Raw genomic sequence first — 20,527 nt, 5'->3', positions numbered from 1 at the left:
TTTGAAATCATATCCAAATATATAAAATAAATGAGTTCATTATTTAAAATATTCCCTGGTAGTCTAGTGGTTAGGATGCGGCGCTCTCACCGCTGCGGTCCGGGTTTGATCCCCGGTCCGGGAACCAACCCCAGCCATTAGGGTTGCACTAGCTTTAGTGCCGGTCCCAAACCCCGGATAAATGGGGGGGGGGTTGCGTTAGGAAGGGCATCCAGCGTAAAAACATGTGCCAAATCAAACATGCGGATGGTCCGCTGTGGCGACCCCTAATGGGAGAAGCCAAAAGAAAGTTTTAAAATTTAAAATATTGCAACTTCAAAAAAAAAACGTGCCCCAGAAACGTATTGATCGGTGGGTGGAGAATAAACGTGTTCTCACATGAAAGAAAGATGGTGGCAAAACACACATTAGACTCATTGACTGTATTGTGTTTTTTTGTTTGTTTTTTTTTATTGCATTTTCATCTGTAAAGGTGTTTGTTTAATTAAAAACAACTTGCATTAAAGTAGCTTTTTTAGACTATAGACGGTATCTTGACTTGAACTTAAGTAATTTTACTTGAGTAGAATTTTTTAGTACTCTTTCCACCTCCGGTCCTCATTAACACAGAGGTCCTTTTTATGCACTGCACACGAAAGCGTCAATTTTAAATTCACGGAATTCTAATTGCACAATCAGCAATATTCAGCACAATCTGTAATATGCTCGGTTATAGCTGTGGATGACTCACAGCTCCTGTAAGCCCTCTTCATCCAGAGCGTTCCTGCAAACTCAGCATATTCCAGCCCCTTTTCTGTTTTAATGCTACTCATGGACAGATGGAAAAATACTGTTTGGTTTGACAGATGGTTTGAATGTTTGTCACTCTGCCATGTGCTGTTAATCCCATGATTCTCGCTCTGGCTGGAGCTTATGCAGCTTCAATAAGGAATGAAGACTTGCTCTTTACTCCATGTTTCCTTGTTCTTTATCCTTTCCTCCTATTTTTTAGACTGTGTAGAGTCCAGTTTCATTATGTAATGCACTGCAAAAACTAGTTAGACTTTAGTTAAAACTTATTTCTATGACTTATTTTCTTCATTCAATAACGTTTTATGCTGCGATCATTTAGTAAAAGATCTCACGTCATTTTTGCATCCTAACAACTGCGTTACAAGACAGTCTTCATCCGAATAAATAATCGTTGACTACACATGTAGGCGCGATGTTGATTTTGAAAAGTAATCTTGTTTTTTAGAATGCTTTCTCTCATTTAAAAAACGAATATACAGTATATTAAAAATAATGATGATTCTTAAATGAGGGATTCTGGTTTTAAGATCTATTTACACAAATTAGGAGAAACAAACTTGAAAAAAAGAATGAAGAATTGAAGATCGTTTGACTAAATCGGTGGCATTGAAAGACATGCTTTGGTGCTAATTTTAAGACATTTTTGTACTTTTCTAAAGACTAGTTTTATTATTTCAAGAAATTGGAATTTTTTCTATTCGGGTGCTTATTTTTCGCAGTGTGCACTGGAGGACATGTTGTTGGGGTTGTTGAGTTTTTGGACTTCTTGGAACCGAGCCTTTGCGAGAACCGCATCGTCTATTGATGCAATAACTCAGCTCAGTGAGCTGCAGCATTGTCTTTTCTCTGCTAGCATGCAGTGACCTGTCCTAGCTACAAAAACATAACAAAAGCCAGACGGATTGCAGAATTGTTTGCACTTTTTCAGTTATTATTGTGTGATTATAGGGACATAATGGTGCATCAACCAAATGTGGATTTTCCCATCTGGGTGTTGATATGCTGTGTGGTCCGATCCTACAGACGAGGTACTTTAGCTTAAATTGCTTAAGAAGTTAATGCAGGTTTTGATAGAAAGGTTGCCATATCCATCTAATGCCTGATCAGAGTACACCTCTGGTTCTACAATTAGCTTAAAATAAACAGCATTCCCAGCGATAATTATGTAAATCTACATGTATGGTATAATAATAGTTTATATAACACCACTTATATAAACCGTCTGGCAAAATCTTGGTCCGGTCACCGCAATCATTCCGAAGTTGCTAAAGAATATTTTTAACTTTCGGTATTGGCATCGTCGTCAGTCATCCCGTCAATGGCTCTGAGGAATGAAAGATTAAGGAGACAAAGTTGCACAAGCCTCCATATTCCACCAAGATTATGAAGTGTTTTTTTTCCCCTGCCAAAGCTCTGACATTATCTCCAGGCATCATGCCATTAGCCGAGAATACGGTGGGTGGGATTTCGCAGGGGGGATCCTTTTTCAGTAGGGATCTGCAAATGAATTTCTTGTCATTCCAAATCACCCTTAGGTTAAGTAGAATCGAATCCCCAATCGTTTATGATATTTCTCATGACTGATATATTTAATTAGATAGTTAAAAAGCTTCAGTCTTCCAAAACTGCATGTCTGATGAGAAAATTCTGGAAAGTTTCTCTGCACTTTTGACAAAGGATCTCGAGCAGAAAGGAGTGGGTCGTTCAATTCTAAAGATAGTAGCCATGTGAAACTATGTTGACAATATATTACTATATGCAACCAGAATATATTGAAACAGATTGTGGATATATTGCATATTATGGGGACTGAGTCAGAAAGGAAGTGAGTCTCTGGCTCAGGCTTTCCTCTCTCTCTCTCTCTCTCTCTCTCTCTCTCTCTCTCTCTCTCTCTCTCTCTTTTTCTTCTCTCGGTTTGTCTGTTCCAGCTTGAGAGAGTCTGGCAGGCTTTTTATTGGCCCCTTTATTTTCATTCCATGCAGTTTTGCACTCTTAAGAGGATGAGAAATGGGGGACACAGGGATCAGCAAAAGCATTAGGAGATGGGAGAAAGCAAAAAAAAAAAAGAAGCCTACCTCTTTCGACGGCTATGCTGGATTTTAAAATTGGATAACACGGGACGGTCAGAGATCACGGGGTAAACCAGCCATGTCAGCGCTCAACTGGATCACATTTCAAGACTGCGAGACTTGTTCACACTAAGGATATAATACAAAAATATACGACCGCTTTTTGAATATCCCATTCCACATTCAGCCCTCGATTGCTGTTAGAAGAAGGTCCACTCTTCTGGGAAGATGCTTCATTAGATTTTGGAGGGAGATTAAAGCTCTTTCAGGTAGTGATGGTAGGTGAGATAAAGTGGGCAGTCAGGGTTCACATTCATCCCAAAAGTTCTCAATAGGGTATAAAGTCGAAGCTCGATATCTGGCCACTCGAGATCTTCCATTTCAACCAGTGTAAATCATATCTTTATGGAGTTGGCTTTGTGCCAAATATTGTGAAAAACATTTTCCACATGGCTGGAAAAAAACAGCAAGCAGGCTAGCTAGGACTATCTATCCCGGCACATAGACAAAACATATGGATGGATTGAGCACCTGCCCTTTTTCTTCTTCGAGAGAAGTGGCCTTTTTTCTAGGGAGTTGTTTTTTTTATAATAAATGTATATATGTGTGCGTTTTGTGTTTCTGTTTGTGCACAGCTTTCCCTGTCAAACAAATAAAAATCATGTAGAGTCAGGAAATGCCGAGACTCCGACTCATATTGATGGGCACATCACAGGCAGGCAGAGAGCTGCAGATGTGAAGCCCTCCGTCCCTTTCCAGTTGTGCTTGTCTTGGTGTGGAGGTGAGAGGTGAGGAACAGATGATTAAGCTACATGTGCTTCGAATTTACAGCTAATTATCCAAAAGGCAAATTGTCTTAATAACATCCACGACTCATGAGCTTCCATGTGAGCTATTTTTCAGCTTGATCAAATCGACAAAAAATATGGGATTATGTAATTGCCTTACTTTTGTGTGATTTTATTTTTAAATATATCTAGCTTTAGCAGCAGTAATATGGAAACCTTTTTTTGCCCAATCATCTGGCAAAAAAAATTAAATAAATAAAAAAACACCCCGGGCCATTTAAATAAAATTTGTAGATTCGTTTTGATCAGTTTATGGCTATAAATAAGATCCTCAGCGTTTCCTCTCCGTTCTTGACAAACACCACAGAGCCTCTGCATCTATTTGGAGAGAGAAAGAGAGAGAGAGAGAGAGAGAGAGAGAGAGAGAGAGAGAGAGAGAGAGAGAGAGAGAGAGAGAGAGAGAGGTCATTCTTAGTTTCAGAGCTAGCTTAGTTTTTTTTAGATGTATATAAACAAGTCAGCATTTCAATAATCAGACAAGAACGAGGGTAAATAAAATGAAATATCCATGAAAGCTCTTTACTTTCTTGCTTGACGTCTCCATGTCTCTAGTGCAATCATTTGCACATCACTGGAAAAGCCGAGCTGGTTCATGTTTGGAAAACTTGAGTTGCTAAACTAGCACATTTTTGTTGCTTCTTGCTCCGCAATTTATTATTTTTTTTCTCCATTCCTCAATCCACTAAATTTTTTTGTTGGGTATGACGTTGAACTGTGGTCCGGCAGTTAATAAGCCCTGATCTACTAGTTTGCGACGCTCAGGATGCTGTTATGAAGTTTGTAGCCAATTTGACCCAAGCTGGATTTTTCAGCAGAAATATGCCACAGTGATATTTTGCCTATAAGTCTGTCACCTTTAGTGAATTGCAACCAATCAATGATCACTATTGTTTTCCAAGGACCAATTAGTGGCCACCGCTTTTATCGCCACTATTTACAAATAATCAATCACTAATCACCATTGTTTTTTAAGGACAAATCAGTAATCACCTCTGGACCAATCACTGATCACCACTGATCACCACTGTTTCCCCACAAACCAATCACTGATCACTGCTGTTTCCCCACAAACCAATTACTGATCACTGCTGTTTCTCCACAGACCAATCACTGATCACCACTGTTTCCCCACAGGCCAATCACTGTTTACCAATCAATTATTAATCAATTATTGATCACCATTGTTTTCTGATAGTCAATTACTAATGCTTACTGTTTCCCAAGGACTAATCGCTGACACCCAATGCTCTCCAAGGGCCAATCAATGATCAGAAGTTTCCCAAAGCCCAATCACTGATCACCAATGTTTCCCCACATGCCAATCACTGTTTACCAATCAATTATTAATCAATTATTGTTCACCTTCGTTTTCTGATAGTTAATCACTAATGCTTACTGTTTCCCAAGGACCAATTGCTGACACCCAATGCTCTCCAAGGACCAATCACTAATCCCAATTGCTTCCCAAGTGCCAATCATTGATCAGAAGAGTTTTCCAAAGATCAATCATTAATCACCAATGCTTCCCAAAGACCAATCAAGTGCTTCTTTATTATAATAACCAATTACTGATTACTTCTGTTTACTAATAATCAATCACTGATCTTAACTATTTCATATAATTAATCTCTAATCACCCGTTTTCAAATGAGCAAACACAGTCGTCCACTACTGATTCCTAATAATCAATCACTCATCATCACTGTTTCCAAATGAACCATTTCTTATCACTAATATTTCCTATTAATCATTGAAGAAAATCTATTGAAGAAAAATGGCTGGTTTCACAGGACAATTCACTGATCACCACTCTTTTCTCATTATCAAATACGGACCACCATAATTTCCTAAAGATCAATAATTTATTACAGTTGTTTTCCAAGAACCAATCACAGATAACCACTGCTTCCCAAGGACCAATCGCTAATTCTTAGTGTCTTTAAAGGACCAATCACTGATCACATTTGCTTCCCAAAGACCAATCAAAAGAAACCCCTCCTTACCCATGTATCCTAATAGACCCAAGTGATCATAATAAAAAAGTAGTTTAATAAATGTACAGATGTTATTTACAAGTGTACAGTTTACAAATGGACCATTTGGATTCTATGTACAAATGTGACAGTTATGATGGACAATGTGTAGTTATGAATATTTTAATTGTTCATGCTGAGCATGTGAGTATCCCATAACTGAATATAAGAAACGATGTATGACGTCACTACATGATGAATGGAAAACAATAGAGGTCAGTAATTGTTTATAAGGAAATAGTGGAAGTGATAAATACTGATAAGTAAATGATTCTTGATGAGCATTGCTTTTTTTGGGGGGGTTTCTTTTTTTTCCCTCTGGACAGAGTTAGCGGGCCCTTTTGGCGTTCCATAACAGGCGCGTCTTCCAGCAGAAAACTTTTTTCTTTTCTTTTTTAACCACAGTGAGGGGAGGGGAGACGCTAGAAGTTGGACAAGAAGGATTCCAGGGCTCTAACTTTCCCCTTCCCCCGTTTCACAGGACTAAGGGGAAAGTTTTGAAGAGCAAAAAAGTGGATTGCACCAACTTAAAAAAAAAAGATAGAAGAGAAAAGAAAAAGAAAGCAAAAAACGTTTTTAAATTCAGGACGCATTCGGTTTTTCTCTGGATTAATGCTGTTATTTAGTGGATTTATCGATTGCTTATAGGTATGGACAAACTTCTCTTTTTTTTCCCCTTTCACTGCATTGGCTGGAGTTTCCTTTTCTGTGTCCATCTCAGTAAAGACTTGCAGAAGTTTCTTTCTTTCTTTCTTTCTTTCTTTCTTTCTTTCTTTCTTTCTTTCTTTCTTTCTTTCTTTCTTTCTTTTTTTCTTTCTTTCTTTCTTTCTTTCTTTCTTTCTTTCTTTCCTTTTTTTTAAAATGTCTTATTTTTTTTTCCTATTTGTTTGTTCATTTGCACAAATTTGAACATCAATTATTTTATCAAGTGCAAAAAAAATACATGCACCAAAAAAAATGAATTGATTGCTCTATTTTTAGGTAAGAATTTAATCCGAATCTTAGTGCGCATGTACACATGATTGGCGATCCTCTCTAAAAAAAACAAACAAACAAAAAAAAAAACCCGTTACTTTGATACAGGTAGGTGTAAAAACTTTGACACGTTGCTCCCCCTGGTGGTTGGACTCAGCGTTGTGCCAAAACTTTTTTTTTATTTTTTTTATTTATTATATTTTTTAAGTTTGGTTATAATTATTATCTTAAATTATATTCTTTAGTAATAATATCTTTGGAGCCAGGCCTTGTCTTATCAGCTATTGGTGAATCAAAAGGACATGCATTTGAATCTCAGTAATTCCAAGTTGGCATGGTTTGGTGACTGAGTCAAAGGTTATTGAGTCCAGACACATTTGTTCCCTGTTTGTACTCAGCCAGATGGAAGGTAATTTGGAGATGCCTAGTATGGTCCATAACCATGCGATTTTGCTGAGTTGTATCATTCGATCGCTTATATAACTTCCTAGGTATATATCAGGTGACTTTTCTGGTACTCTTTAACCATGTAGCTCAACAGCGCTTTGTTAAACCATGAGTTTCGTTGATTCAGCAAATCGTATTGTTCAACCACTTTCAAATGTTTGTCAGTTTTCATTAGTGAGTAGAATTTTAAATTAGCAATTTGCAAAAAAAAACTATATTGACAGCCAATCCAGCCTTTTAGATGGGAATAATATAATCCTATCAGTGATTCATTAGTCATTTTGGTGCGATTGACAAAGGATTAGTATTTAAATGAATGATATTTGGAAGCAATTCCTTGGAAAATGTTTGGAATTTTAGTAAATTTGGCTTTAAAATGAACAGAAATTGTTCAAATGGAATTGACAAATTGAACAAAATTGACTCCCAAATGACACAAATATTTAGAAGAGAAAAACTTCACTCATTCTCTCAAGCTATTTATTTTTTTTTTTTCATCACACGTGTCTCAGATGCAGACTTGGTTCACGCTACTTGACTTCAGACTTGAACAGACTACTATACACGTGGCCAGCTGGAGAACACATTTCCATTTCACACCAGACGTGCGATTGTGCGATTCAGCTCGCCACATTAACTGCGATCCCACACGTTGTCGCTGTTCTCTACTGGCTGGCCACGATAGGATTTTGCTGAATCTGCAAAACCGGATCCGATACATACATTTCTGGGACTTTAAAGTAACAGGGACTTTAAAGTAACATTAGCATTTTTATTAATGACGTTTTTGTGCAAATATTTCGCTTAGTTCTTACTATGAGCCAATTCTGAAGTAGCATCTTTTTTTTTATTTTTATTTTTTTTATGTATTATATAGTACCTGCATTTTAATATCAATATCCAGACATCAAACATCCGTATATCTTTGTAGCTGCTGTGCTCATAATGAGCCTCCTATAATCATCCCAGGACAATTATACTTAACCTTTCAACACATTTCGTACTGTTTAACAGCTTCTCCATTAGAGCCTGGTTTGTTCACTATGCTCTTCCTGTTCGCTGATTGTCTCTGGTTTGCTCATTTGCCATATAATTACATGTCCATATTTCCTGTAAACGTTTTCCTCATTAAAATGTGTTTTTAAAAAAAAAATATTTTTTTTAGGGTTAGGGTTAGGGTTAGGGAACCCACTAGTAGCTTCTGCTGATTCATTACAACAAATATATTGATTAAGGAATTCGTTTTTATTACAACAGCAGACTATTCATGAATAGAAATCCCACATATGGTTCAGTTATGGGACCTATTAATATGACATTTATTTACGTCTTTACGACGATTCCGATATGATTCTAGCACTGATTATTACACTTGTAGCACAAGATCGTAAATTTTTTTGGACATCAAATATATCAAAAGGTCAACGCAGATGTGTGTATTAATGCAGTTATTATTATTATTGTAGGAACAATGGCAGAGGGAAAATACAAGTGAATATGCTATAAATTAAATTTTCAAAAATACACTTTGGGATATGGTTTATGTAAGTAAGAGCTGGTGCTTTTACATCAGATGGGTCAAAAACTGGTACCTGGCTGTCGAAGGGTTGGTGCTGGGTCACAAGGCGGTTCTGGGGAAAATGTCTATATCATGATATATATATATATATATATATATATATATATATATATATATATATATATATATATATATATATATATATATATAGTAGGGCTGTCAAAATTGAACGCATTAGTGCAAATTAATTTCAATGCACAAATTTTATTAAAGCGTGATTAATGTACCGCACATTTCTGTTTGACCATTTATATGTAAAAAAAAAAAAAACTTTTCTCCTAATGTATCAATTTTTGCTATGTTTCGCACGGACGATTTTAATCGCCAGATGTGTGCATCATAAAGGTTTTGATTTCGCCTCATTTATATTTATTTATGATGAATAAATAAATAAAAATGAGGCGGAATCAAAACCTTCAACGCAACACATTTATTCACAAACTCCATTCTTTACTCAGATAAAAAAATGTGATGCACACATCCGGCGATTAAAACCGTCCGTGCGGAAACATAGCAAAAAGTTCCGTTTGGTGTACTGATGATTTACGTCATTATACTTAATTACTTGAAAACATTTACTTAAAAACACATATTTGGTCTATAAGGAAGACATACAGACATACCAGACGTACACCTGGATAGGATTTGTTCTTGCTAGGAAATTGTGTGGACCACTAGTTACTACCAGATTTACCTCCAGAAAACTCTGTCCCCCACTATATGTATAGGTTTGAGTCACGATTTGTTATGTAGCTCATGGCTACGTTGCTGTTGCACTGGAAAGCTAGCTTTGTGTGGCATCATATCCTTTTTAGTGCCTGTTTGATAAGTTGATTAGGTTTACTTTTTTTTAAAGAAATAAAACAAGATGGCTGGCTTTTTGAAAGATAATCTAGACTTTGCTTATGCCCTTCGCCTCCTGGCTAAACCATTCTTTTTTCCAGTATGCTACAGCATATGACTCAAGGTGAATGTGTTTTTTCTGGTGCGTTAAATGATATATGTCTTTCCTTTCATGTGAGTGAGTGATGGAACGAGTAGAACATCCACTGCCCCTGCGGAATTCTCCACACTTTAGTAAACAAGGTGCAGAGACGGTTGTGATGTGCTTCAAAGTTTTTTTTTTTTTTTTTTTTGCTCCAGATGCTCCAGATGGAAAGTTCTCATCTGTTTTTGGCAGGAACTGTTAAAACATTTGGATCCAGAGTAAATGTGATTGAAACGAATGGGGCAGAAGTTACAGAGTTTCTGTTGGTTTCTTGTGTTTAACTCAATTAGGTACTAAGGAGGTATTCAGGTTTAATCCAGTTTGCCAGTTTCTCCACTCCAGGTTCCAGGGTCAGGTCTATTAATTTCAACCCTACAGATCAATCATTTTGTAAGCACAGGTCTATAAGGTAGTTCTAACTAGGTCTAAGTTCTTCTCTACAGGTTTGTCACGGTATAACAACGTCAATGAGACCATTTTCTTCAGGTCGTAATCAAAGGTCTTTGAGGTTTCTACTCTTCGGGTCTATCAGGTTCCTACTTGGGAAATAAGGTTCTTATTCTCAGCTGTCTCAAGTTATGGCAATGTTTATGAGACTGTTCGCTTCCTGTCTATTAGATTGTAAACACAAGTCTGTGAAGTTCTTCTCAGGTTCTAAACAAGTGTCCCCTCCTCCAGGTTCCATTCAGTTTTATCAATTTTATCTCTTAAGGTCGATCATTTTGTATAAGGTCTATGAGGTTCTTCTCGTCAGATTCTATCTACGTCGATCAGGTTTTTCTATACAGGTTTGTCGTTTTTAACAATATCTTGGCGAAAAGCCTATTTTCTCCAGGTCTATCAGATTGTAACCAAAGGTCTTTGAGGTTCTTCTCTTCAGGTCTACCAGGTTCCCACTAGGTAAATCAGGTTCTTCTCTACTGGTATCTCAAATTATGCTTACTAGTCTATGAGGCTCTTCTCTGGTTTCACTCATTTTCTCAGCTGAAGGTCTATCAGGTTGTTACCACAGGTGTATCAGTTTACTTTCTCCATGCATGTCAGGTTCAAACCAAGTCTATGAGGTTGATCTCTGCAGGTAGTCTTTGCCTTCTTGTCGATCAGGATGTAACCACAGGTTTTTGAGGTTCTAACCAGGTCTACCAGGTTTATTACTGTTGGAATATCATGTTTTTAACATATATAACACCCCTCTCCTCAGGCTTATCAGGTTCTAATTAGGTCTATTAGTTTTTTTCTCTAGTTTTATCAAGTTTATCTTGTACTTTCCTTTTGCTTATCAAAATTTAACCAGGTCTTGTGATTCAGTCATGTATTTCCAAGGTCTTCAAGAGTTGAAATATGCATTGAATAATCATTGTTTAGAGTTTTGTATTTATTTACAATATATAAATAACAGCATGTTAATGAATGTCATTTACTTCATTCAGTTCATGGTGCATAAATATTAAAACCCACCAGTAGGTTCAGCCTCAGTAGCTTTTTCTAATTAATTAAGGAATTAGTTTATAACAGAAAGTCATTAATGGGATCCTCAGTTAGGTTTCAGTTATATGACTTGTTAATGGGACATTTATGTACATGAAGGATTTATGATGATTCCAATATGATGATTATTACAATTATAGCATGATAGCTCAGTTGGAAATGCATTGGACTCACAAGTTTAAATCCCAGATCTACCAAACTGCTGAATACACTTTGGGATATGGTCCATGTAAGTAGGATCTGGTTCTTTTACATCAGAATAAAATAGATTGTAAAATTGTTTGTAACAGAAAATTGTAAATACATTGTTTTAACACACGCAACAAAGTAAAAAATATGCTAATTGCTATATAAATAACATCCATCTGCCTGTCTGTCTGTCTGTCTGTCTGTCTGTCTGTCTGTCTGTCTGTCTGTGTTATTTTTTTATTTAGATTATATAGTATAGATTTTATTTCAAATTTTACAATTTAATTGCTAGCAAGCAAGGCATGTGGGCTAGCGGAATTCCGTCTTTCATAAACACTATGAAATCGAAAGAGCAAATCATTTCAAATCCTATGTTTATCCGAGCGTGGACGTGCTGCGGCGTCTCATCTGGGTGAAGCAGAGTTCATCAGTAACAGTAATAACAGCAATTAAAAACATTTCTTGTTCCTCGTTGCGGACTTATTAAAAGTCTTTCGTTTCTTTCATCATATACGATTTTTCGCCGTGACTCGCGCAGCTGGAGATTAATTAGCAGTGCGTTCTGTGCAGGTGTTAAGGCAGATGTGCTCGGATTAAATTTGATTTGAACACGAATGCGGCAATAATTACGACGGAAATTCATCAGGTTTTTTCCGTTGTGTATTGTTTGCGTGTGTGTGTTGTGTGTAATGAATAATGTGAATTGTTTGTTAAAAGAATTTAAAACTAGCTGCTAACTACCTGGACATTCGGTCAATTTTTTCACATCCATCCCTTTTTCATGTTCATTCTCAAATGCTGAATAATGGAAAAGTCCTAAAGTTTGTTGACACCTGACCACAAGATTTGTAGGTGATCCCTTTTGAACATCTCATTCAACATTTAGTTCCCATTTGCTTGTTATAAATAATTAGTATTAGCATTAGTAGCATTAGTTATATACTGATGTAGGTGAGATGAGGAGGAGTTCATTCAGCATTAAAATTTATTCCGAATGCGTTCAATAGGGTTGAAGCTCTATAGTAGAAGATCTTGCTTTTCAACCTATGTGAACTATAACTTCGAAGAGCCGGCTTTGTGCACAGAATTGTCATGCTGGAACAAGTTTTGGTTTCCTGGTGCAAGTAATGGGAAAATATCAGGCTACCTCATCCAAAGACGTCGTGTTCAATTAGTAACTCCAACTCTATATTAAGCGTTTGGAGAAACACATATAGATGGAAAAGTCCCAATACCACAGATTTCCATTCAGTTAACAATCGTGAAATATGATCCCATTATTCCCACCCTCCAAAACAGTATAATGTGTTATTATTTAGTGTCCAACGCTGTCATTTTCATTCTTGGTCCTCTCTGTTTAGTTTGAACTAAAACAATAACACTGTACCCTCTCATTTGAGAATGATTGTAAGCCGTGTAAAGCCCTTTTTTTGTATGTTCTACACACCCCTACGTTCCTGAGAGACCTCGTTAAAGTCAATATGAGCGTAAATAATCTTTTATTTATGTCTGAATTCAAAACCTTTTCTTTTTTAACTGACTGTTGAATCAATCTTGCATTTTAGTGCATGGGTTAGCATACACGTTTTGGACTAGCGCTTATATTTCAATGATACCACAAGCAAGTCTTCATCTGAATTAAACAGTTCAGAAATATTTTATACTATATCGATCCCAGAGCAATAGCCTTGTAAAACTATATATGAATTTAGAAGTGAATAACATACAATGTAGAATTAATATCTCCCTAAATATCCTCAAACCTGTCCAACATATGGTTCACATGGGTTGAAGTGAAAGATCTTCAGTGGCTTGCTATAGAGCTCGGACTTTAATCCTACTGAATCCCAATCTCTTTGGGATTGAATTGGAATGCTGAATGCACCACAGACCTCCTCATCTTCTTACCTACATAAGCACCTGACTTTACTAACTGGCTACTTCAAGTAAATCTTCCAGAAAGAGTGGTGGTTATAATTAGAGGTCGACTGATTCATCAATTTTGCCAATTAATCGGCACTGATAGTTGTTTGCTGGAATTATACGCAACAATCCATACTGATAGTTTTTCCGAGTTGCGTTATACAGTAAGAGAGCGGCCTCTATAGGTGAATCACTGATGCTACGTGCTGTGTTTTTCAGTGTCTTTTTGTTCATTTTGGATTTTGTTGTATTTTTTTTCTTTAATATTTATTATTATAACATTTCTTCTAGTCAATTATTATGATTCAGTACTGTTTTAGAGTGTTATGATTTTTTTTTATCCAGTATCCATTTGAAAAACTAGTTCGGTTGATTAATTAGTTATTGGCAGCCTAGCTATCGGTATCGGTAAAAGTCACCTCTAATGGTCACTGGTTGACCTCTAGTTATTTAGTTATTATTATAGCAAATGGTCTTGCCCTTTCTCTTTTTTTGCATTCATGAGCACCTCGAGGCCCTAGGCTTTGCTAGCTACACTAGATCTTTTTGGATAGTGAGTCACATGTGAAATAAATCCTGCATTTGGGAATGGGCCATATGTGGGTCAGTTTGTGCAAATAAATTTTTTCCCCTCCTAATCATCCACATCAGGACATTTGAAACTAGCATACTTATTTTTTTTTTTCCCTTCAGTGTTTTGGATTTATTATTCCACTTGTTTTCTCAGGAGCGACGAGGTAGACATCCAATTTATTTTGCACCGAAACCTATCAAAATTACAGAGAGGCGGTGTGCATCCGTTCAAAAAAAGAAAAAGAAAAAAAAGGGCTTTTGCGGTAGCATTCATCATTTGGCAGCGAGTCAAGAGCACAACAAGCAATGCTTAGGCAGTGACATGAAAACAGCATGGTGTGTGACAGCCCTCCATCGCTGAAAAACAAAATCCCCACATGCTGAGCTTGGCAGCTCATTACATTTTACTACTTGTTTATTGATTGTTGGGCTTTGTCTTTTCCTTTAGAACTTGCTGAATCCTTGGCTTTTTTTTTTTTTTTTTTGAGGTACTCTCAATGCCGAAGTGATCGATTTTTAACTATGGGCTTGACAGCTAATGGTGGTGGATCACAGCAGATATCTGATCTGTGTCGTACGCCCGCTGGCGCTGTAGCCGTCGCGATTTCGAATTTTGACCACGCCAGGCAGAGAGCCAAGAGTGTGAGAGACACTTATCTGCACAGGCCAGATGGATCCTCCTTTTTTCAGTTCTTACATTGAAAACAAATTAAAGGATAACAAAGCAGCTGCACGCTTCCATTGTATCCCCATGAAATCAAACTAAAAATGAAGAGATGGCTCTGACACACCGAGAGGCTGCGATATAGCCGTCTCCCGCTCCTAATGGATGTTGTGGCGTTTACAAAGACCGGCGTTGACAGCGTTGAGGTGAAATTCGCAGCTCTGGACAGGACGTCAGAAAGGGAAGCGTTAAGCACTTTGACTTAGGAATGGGAAGTAATTACACAGTATAAAATTTCCCCTAGGCCTTATAGGGGGATGCCTGCGATACCAATGATGGCTTATTTTTTCCATGGTATCCGAATGGTATTATGCAGAATAGTTGGTCATTTTTTTTTTTCATTTTTGACAGGTATGTGAGATCAAACATGAAACAAGTTTGGCACAATTGTGATTTTGCTAAAGATCAGCAAGCAAATAAAGAAATGAGTCATACAAGGGGCCAGAGGTATTGCTTAAATGTCATGCTACAACCACCACCATGCTTCTTTTTTAAGGTGCGTGTTCTCAGTGTGATGAGCGGTTGGATTGCCACCATATGCAGATCTTTGAGACATGTCCACCTTATTAAGTTGATTATTATCACATGGAGGGGAAAAAAATGGCACGGCTATGACTCTGGTCAAAGAAAAGGTCAAAGGTTTTACTCAAGGTTGCGCCACCACCATGGTTTATTGAAAGAAGGATGTTCTCAGGGTGATTTGGTATGACCACATTTGAAAGTTAGTGACCAGGGAAGAAGGGTATGGTCAGAGAACCAACCAAGTGTAAATGCTAAACATGGTAATACCACCAGCATGGTTCGTTGTATGGACTGTAAGATGGTGGGTTTCTGGTGTCGGTATCATTTTGTAACATTAACTGGTTTTATAGAAGACATTATTTTGAACAAAACTTTGGCACAACCACAAGGGGAACACGAGGCTACCACCAACATGCTATGTGGTATGGGTCATTTTCTCAGGGAAAATATGCAGCATTGGGTCTCTGCCATATGTATCACTTTGTGCCAAGGTCAAAATGTTCAAGACAAATAGTTTTTTTTCCATCGAGTCAGGGGTAGCATGTGATTTCCCCAAGGTTTTCAAGTTTCAGTCAGGAGGATGCAGATTACCTTTCTGTGACATTCCGCTTGTAATATACAGGATAGCAATGAAGTCTTGTTCCAAGGCCATCCTTCATTCTGTCAGGTCTGTGTTGACATGAGGCATGTCATTCCGGGTCACTTTGACAGGAAGAAATGCAGACTAGGGAATGAAGTGCATACATATACATATATATATATATATATATATATATATATATATATATATATATATATATATATATATATATATATATATATATATATATATATATAGACACACACACACACACACACAAACACACACACAAACAATTTTTTTTTTTTTTTACTGACGCATTTTTAGCATTTTGAAATCGGAATCTAAAAACGTCACGCCATACATCAAAAGTGTAATTTCATGCCTTGGGGCAAATGTCTCAAATGTCTACAAATCCTTACCACATACTTTGGTGGTAAAAATTCGTTTCTGCAGGAGCACAAAAGGTGTAATTCGAATGCAGGTGTAATTCATGTATGGCGTATATAAATGGCATCGCTATGGAAACCGAATCAGTGGGGAAAAAAAACATTCACTTTTTTTGCAACATACTGTAATATTCGAGTCGTTACATTAGGGGTGTCATGCAAGCTTTTTAAGCGATCGTTCGATAAAAAAAAAAACTGTGTCAGGTGTTCATACTGAGACACTAAAAGTGGCACAGATGGGCATTATAATGGCAATCCTTAAAGCACATGGGTGACAAAGCTTTATAGGAACCATTATGGTCAATTAGGCCAGTTTACACATTTCCAAGTGCTGGGCTAACCTTAAAGCCACCTTCATTAACACCCCACCCCCAAAGCTACTTTTCTTCGATATTTATGTCCTTTACCGTGGGAGTATTTTCAGTGTGCTATCAACTTTTATCTTTCACTTTCTTTTCTTGCTTGACTGCTTTAATTATTCCTAGTGACTTCTTTCCTCTTAGTTAAAAATAATCATATACACTATATAAGCAAAGGTTTTGGGACACCTGAGATTATTTTAACCCTAAGTGGTTCTTCTCCAAACTGTTACCCAAAAGTAAGAGGCAAAAATCAAGATCCATGAAGTTTACATGGGTTGGAGTGGAAGATATTCCCTATTGGGATAAACTGAAACCCAGGCCTCTTTACTTTACCTACATCAGTACCTGATTTCACTAACTCCCATGTGACTGTGAAATCTAGAGGAACATCTTGCCAGATGATTAAACCTTATTATAATAGCAAAGAGATACTTATTGTGAATTTGGAACTTAAAATAAAAAATCTTAAGGTCAGGTGTCAACAAACTTATATAATGTACCAAACACAGATTTTGCAGGGTTAATTTTTTTTCAAGACAGATTCCAGTTTCCATTTTCATAATCTGGCAAATGTAATTTTTTCTCCTTCCATTTTTTTAGGTAGGAGTTAAAGGAGGGAGCCATGAGGATCATCTTGTGCTTCGTTGTGCTGCTGACCATCTGGTCAGGTCATGGAGTACGGCTGGAGACGGCTAAAGGTGAGAAGCTGCAACATATGCAAAGCGTTCATTAAATAACTTTATAGCATGGGGTTGTCGAATTCTTGAAACGAAACTTGCTCGCGAAGTGTTGTTAGAAAGACGGAATAAAAACATTGATGCGGTGAAGTTACCTGTATGGAAAACCGATGCACCAACTTTTCCCCTGTTACCACAAAATTAAGGGCACACAATTGTAAAGAACATCTTCAAATACAGTAGCATGACATTTTTTATTTCTTCACTTGAACTACCAGACCCAAACCTGCTCCAGCATCTTAATGCCCCTGTGTACAATGCCATTTTACATGGTTGGATCTTGAGTGTTCTGCAATAGAGCTCTGACTTATACTCTGACTCACCCCTATGAGATGAACTGGAACACAGACTGCATCCCCAGGTCTCCTTACATCACCTACTGTACATTAGTACCAAAGTTCTTGTGGCTGAATGAGCTTAAATCTCCAAAATCCTAAATCTGAAAGTACAGGAACAGTATTATAGCAGCAAATGTGGAACAGGATGTTCAAAAAGCTTATCATCAGGTGTCCACAAACTTATGGTGCTTTGTAAACAGGAGCATTGACATCCTGGAACCGGTTTGGACCAACTTTGTGGTAACAGGTGTCCCACGATTTTTGTCCCCATAGTCTATAACGCAGACATGATAATACTGATTACATGTCTCTTCTATTTCATACATGCAAATTGCTAGCAAGCATGCTAATTGCCTGCTATATTTCGAGTACAGTTTGGATTTGTGGATTGAAATCCTTTTCTGCAGGTTACATTCACTGCTGTTAATTTATTTATTTTTCTATTTTATACGCGTAATAATAAGGCTTCTTCGCACCAGAGGATTAGTTCCTGTGGGAAATTATTCTGTTAAAGCATGAGCTCTGGGCTAAGTGCCTCAGGAGAGCCACTCTCCGAGCTGAAACTAGCACTACTGACTAAACTTGCAGTGCCACCTCTCGTCGATAGTCACCTCTCGACCCTTCTTTCGAACTTCTTTTCCCAAGAATTCTGTTTCTCCAGAGATGCATGAGGTGGAACACAGACGGAGGCTAGCATGAAAGAGGGCTTGTAAAAGGCTAACCTTGCTCTTAGCACTTCTTAGTACAGATCGTTCTGGTGTCATGCTGCTTGGCATAATCAAGTCTCTGCACAGTCTGTACTTTATAGCTAGGGATTTTTTTTTCTTTTTGGAGAATGACGCCATTTTCGGATTCAGTATGCCGCTGAGATCTTTAATGGGTCACGGTGGGGCGAATGTGCAAAATGACATGTGGAGACAATGACATAGAGGATTTAGTGATATTTGGAACTACCTTTATGGTTATTGTTTTTTGTTTTTCTATGTAGAAATTAAATCACATAATTAATTAATTTTGTAATATATATTGGTTGTGCTTCCCGTGGGCTCACCACCTGCAGGAGGGACCGTAAGGGACGGTGCTGTCGAAGGCGGGGGCCTGCTTAGACTGCTGCCCCCGTGACCCGAATTACGGATAAGCGGGAGAAAATGAATGAATATTGGTTGTGTATACAAAACAAAGTATAAGTGTTCAACGGAACTAATTCAAAATCATTAACGCACAATTAATGCAGCATTTTTTATGACCATTTTTCTAAAAAATATAAATAAATCAATTCATTGACGACATCCTTTCTTTACTCAGATATTAAAAATTATAATTAACTCCACCAAAAATATCATGTTTAATCACTAAACATTTGTTTTACACCAACTCTAAAATCAAGCCCCGAAACACTCACACATCCGGCGATTAAAATCGTCCGTGTGGAAACAAAGCAAAAGTTCTGTTTCGTGTTCCGATGATTTACGTCATTTAAAAACACCATAATCACTTTCAAACAAGAATATTTTGTGGTAATGCTCTACGTTCAGTTCAGTTTCACTAATAATAAATATACATTTGCGTAAAGCTTTTATATTTGTACATGGCCATGTCGATTAGAGCATTAACTTGAACTATAAACTTGAAAAGTACATTTAGAACAGGTAAAAATGTGCGTTGAGTAACTCATGACTATCATGTGATTAATTTTGATTGAACATTTTAAATTATTGACAGCCCAAATATTTATATATATATATATATATATATATATATATATATATATATATATATATATATATATATATATATATATATATATATATATATAATGCTGTATAAACAAAACTATTAGAGACGGCTAACTTTTTCAGTTATGTAGAGCTTTCCTAAAAAGTTCCAAGCTTGTTCCAGCTCCATAAAGATATGCTTTACATGGGTCGAAGTGGAAGATCTTGAGTGGCCTGTTATTGAGCTCTGACTTTAACCCTTCTGAAGACCTTTGAGATCAATGTGAATGCTGACTGCACCACAGAAAACCTCCTCACCTCACCCACATCAGGACTTTAATAACCGTCTGAACGAGCACAAATCTCCACTCCAAAATCCAGTGGAACATCTTACCAGAAGTGTGGGGCTTATTATAAGGGCAAATGGAGATTAAATGTGGATGTTCAAAAAGAACAAAACTAATTTTTAGCTTAGGTGTCCACAAACCTCCAAATTGTGTATATCGATAGTATTGATATGCATAAGCAAAAGTTGGTCCATTCAGTGCATAGAAACGTATGTACAATGTTGATAAATGAGGTCTCTCTGATCTCGGGATTCACTCGAAGACGTAAGATAGAGTCAGGAAGACGAGGTCGGGCTGTTGCTTTAAATTTATCAGGCTTATCTCAAACTGCATACGCCTTTTCTTTGGCCGAGAAACAGAGGGAGACATGCCTCAAGCTGTTAGACTGCACCTCTACATGCTTGTGTATCAGACACTAATAACTTTAGCCTACCCCCCATTATGAGGTGTAGAGGTTAAACTAAGAAATGTTCGCTCGAGGGGTTGGATTGAGAAGGTCGGTATTTTCTGACGTTATATTTCGAAAAAAACTAAACATTTTAGTACTGATAGTAACAAAGGGGCTTGGTTTAGTTTTTTTTTCATTGGGCTGTTCAATGCATCCTTCAGATACTGGAAATCTCATTAAATGCAATGTGAACATGCCTGACCTGTTCCTTTCGTTTGGCTACCCGAACCTTCTCCTTTGAACTCACGATCGGTCTTGGTAAAATGCATCTTGCTGTTACAGCACAAGCTAGAATCGCCAGTCGGGATTCCAATAACGTTAGCAAACACGCCTCTCTACCGTTTCTGCAGCCCTATCAAATTGTAAAGCTTTATGTTGTACCGATAAAGCTGATCAGACAT

General features: G+C 37.2%; 1 protein-coding gene across 4 annotated transcripts in view; it reads left to right on the top strand.

The window, feature by feature from the left end:
• Positions 1-6,127: 6,127 nt before the first annotated feature.
• Positions 6,128-20,527, top strand: part of col16a1 (collagen, type XVI, alpha 1) — a 102,421-nt gene continuing 88,021 nt past the window's right edge. For all 4 annotated transcript variants that reach the window (XM_083543199.1, XM_083543197.1, XM_083543198.1 and 1 more), the window contains exons 1-2: positions 6,128-6,390; positions 17,142-17,239. In XM_083543199.1, the coding sequence (XP_083399325.1) occupies positions 17,164-17,239 (76 nt within the window). In that variant the 5' untranslated portion in view covers positions 6,128-6,390; positions 17,142-17,163. The remainder of the gene's footprint in view (positions 6,391-17,141; positions 17,240-20,527) is intronic.

Source organism: Silurus aristotelis (genome assembly GCF_946808225.1).
Source record: "Silurus aristotelis genome assembly, chromosome: 6".
Taxonomy (NCBI): domain Eukaryota; kingdom Metazoa; phylum Chordata; class Actinopteri; order Siluriformes; family Siluridae; genus Silurus; species Silurus aristotelis.
Note: the sequence above shows the minus strand (reverse complement) of the source record. Positions and strands in the feature narration are given on the sequence as shown.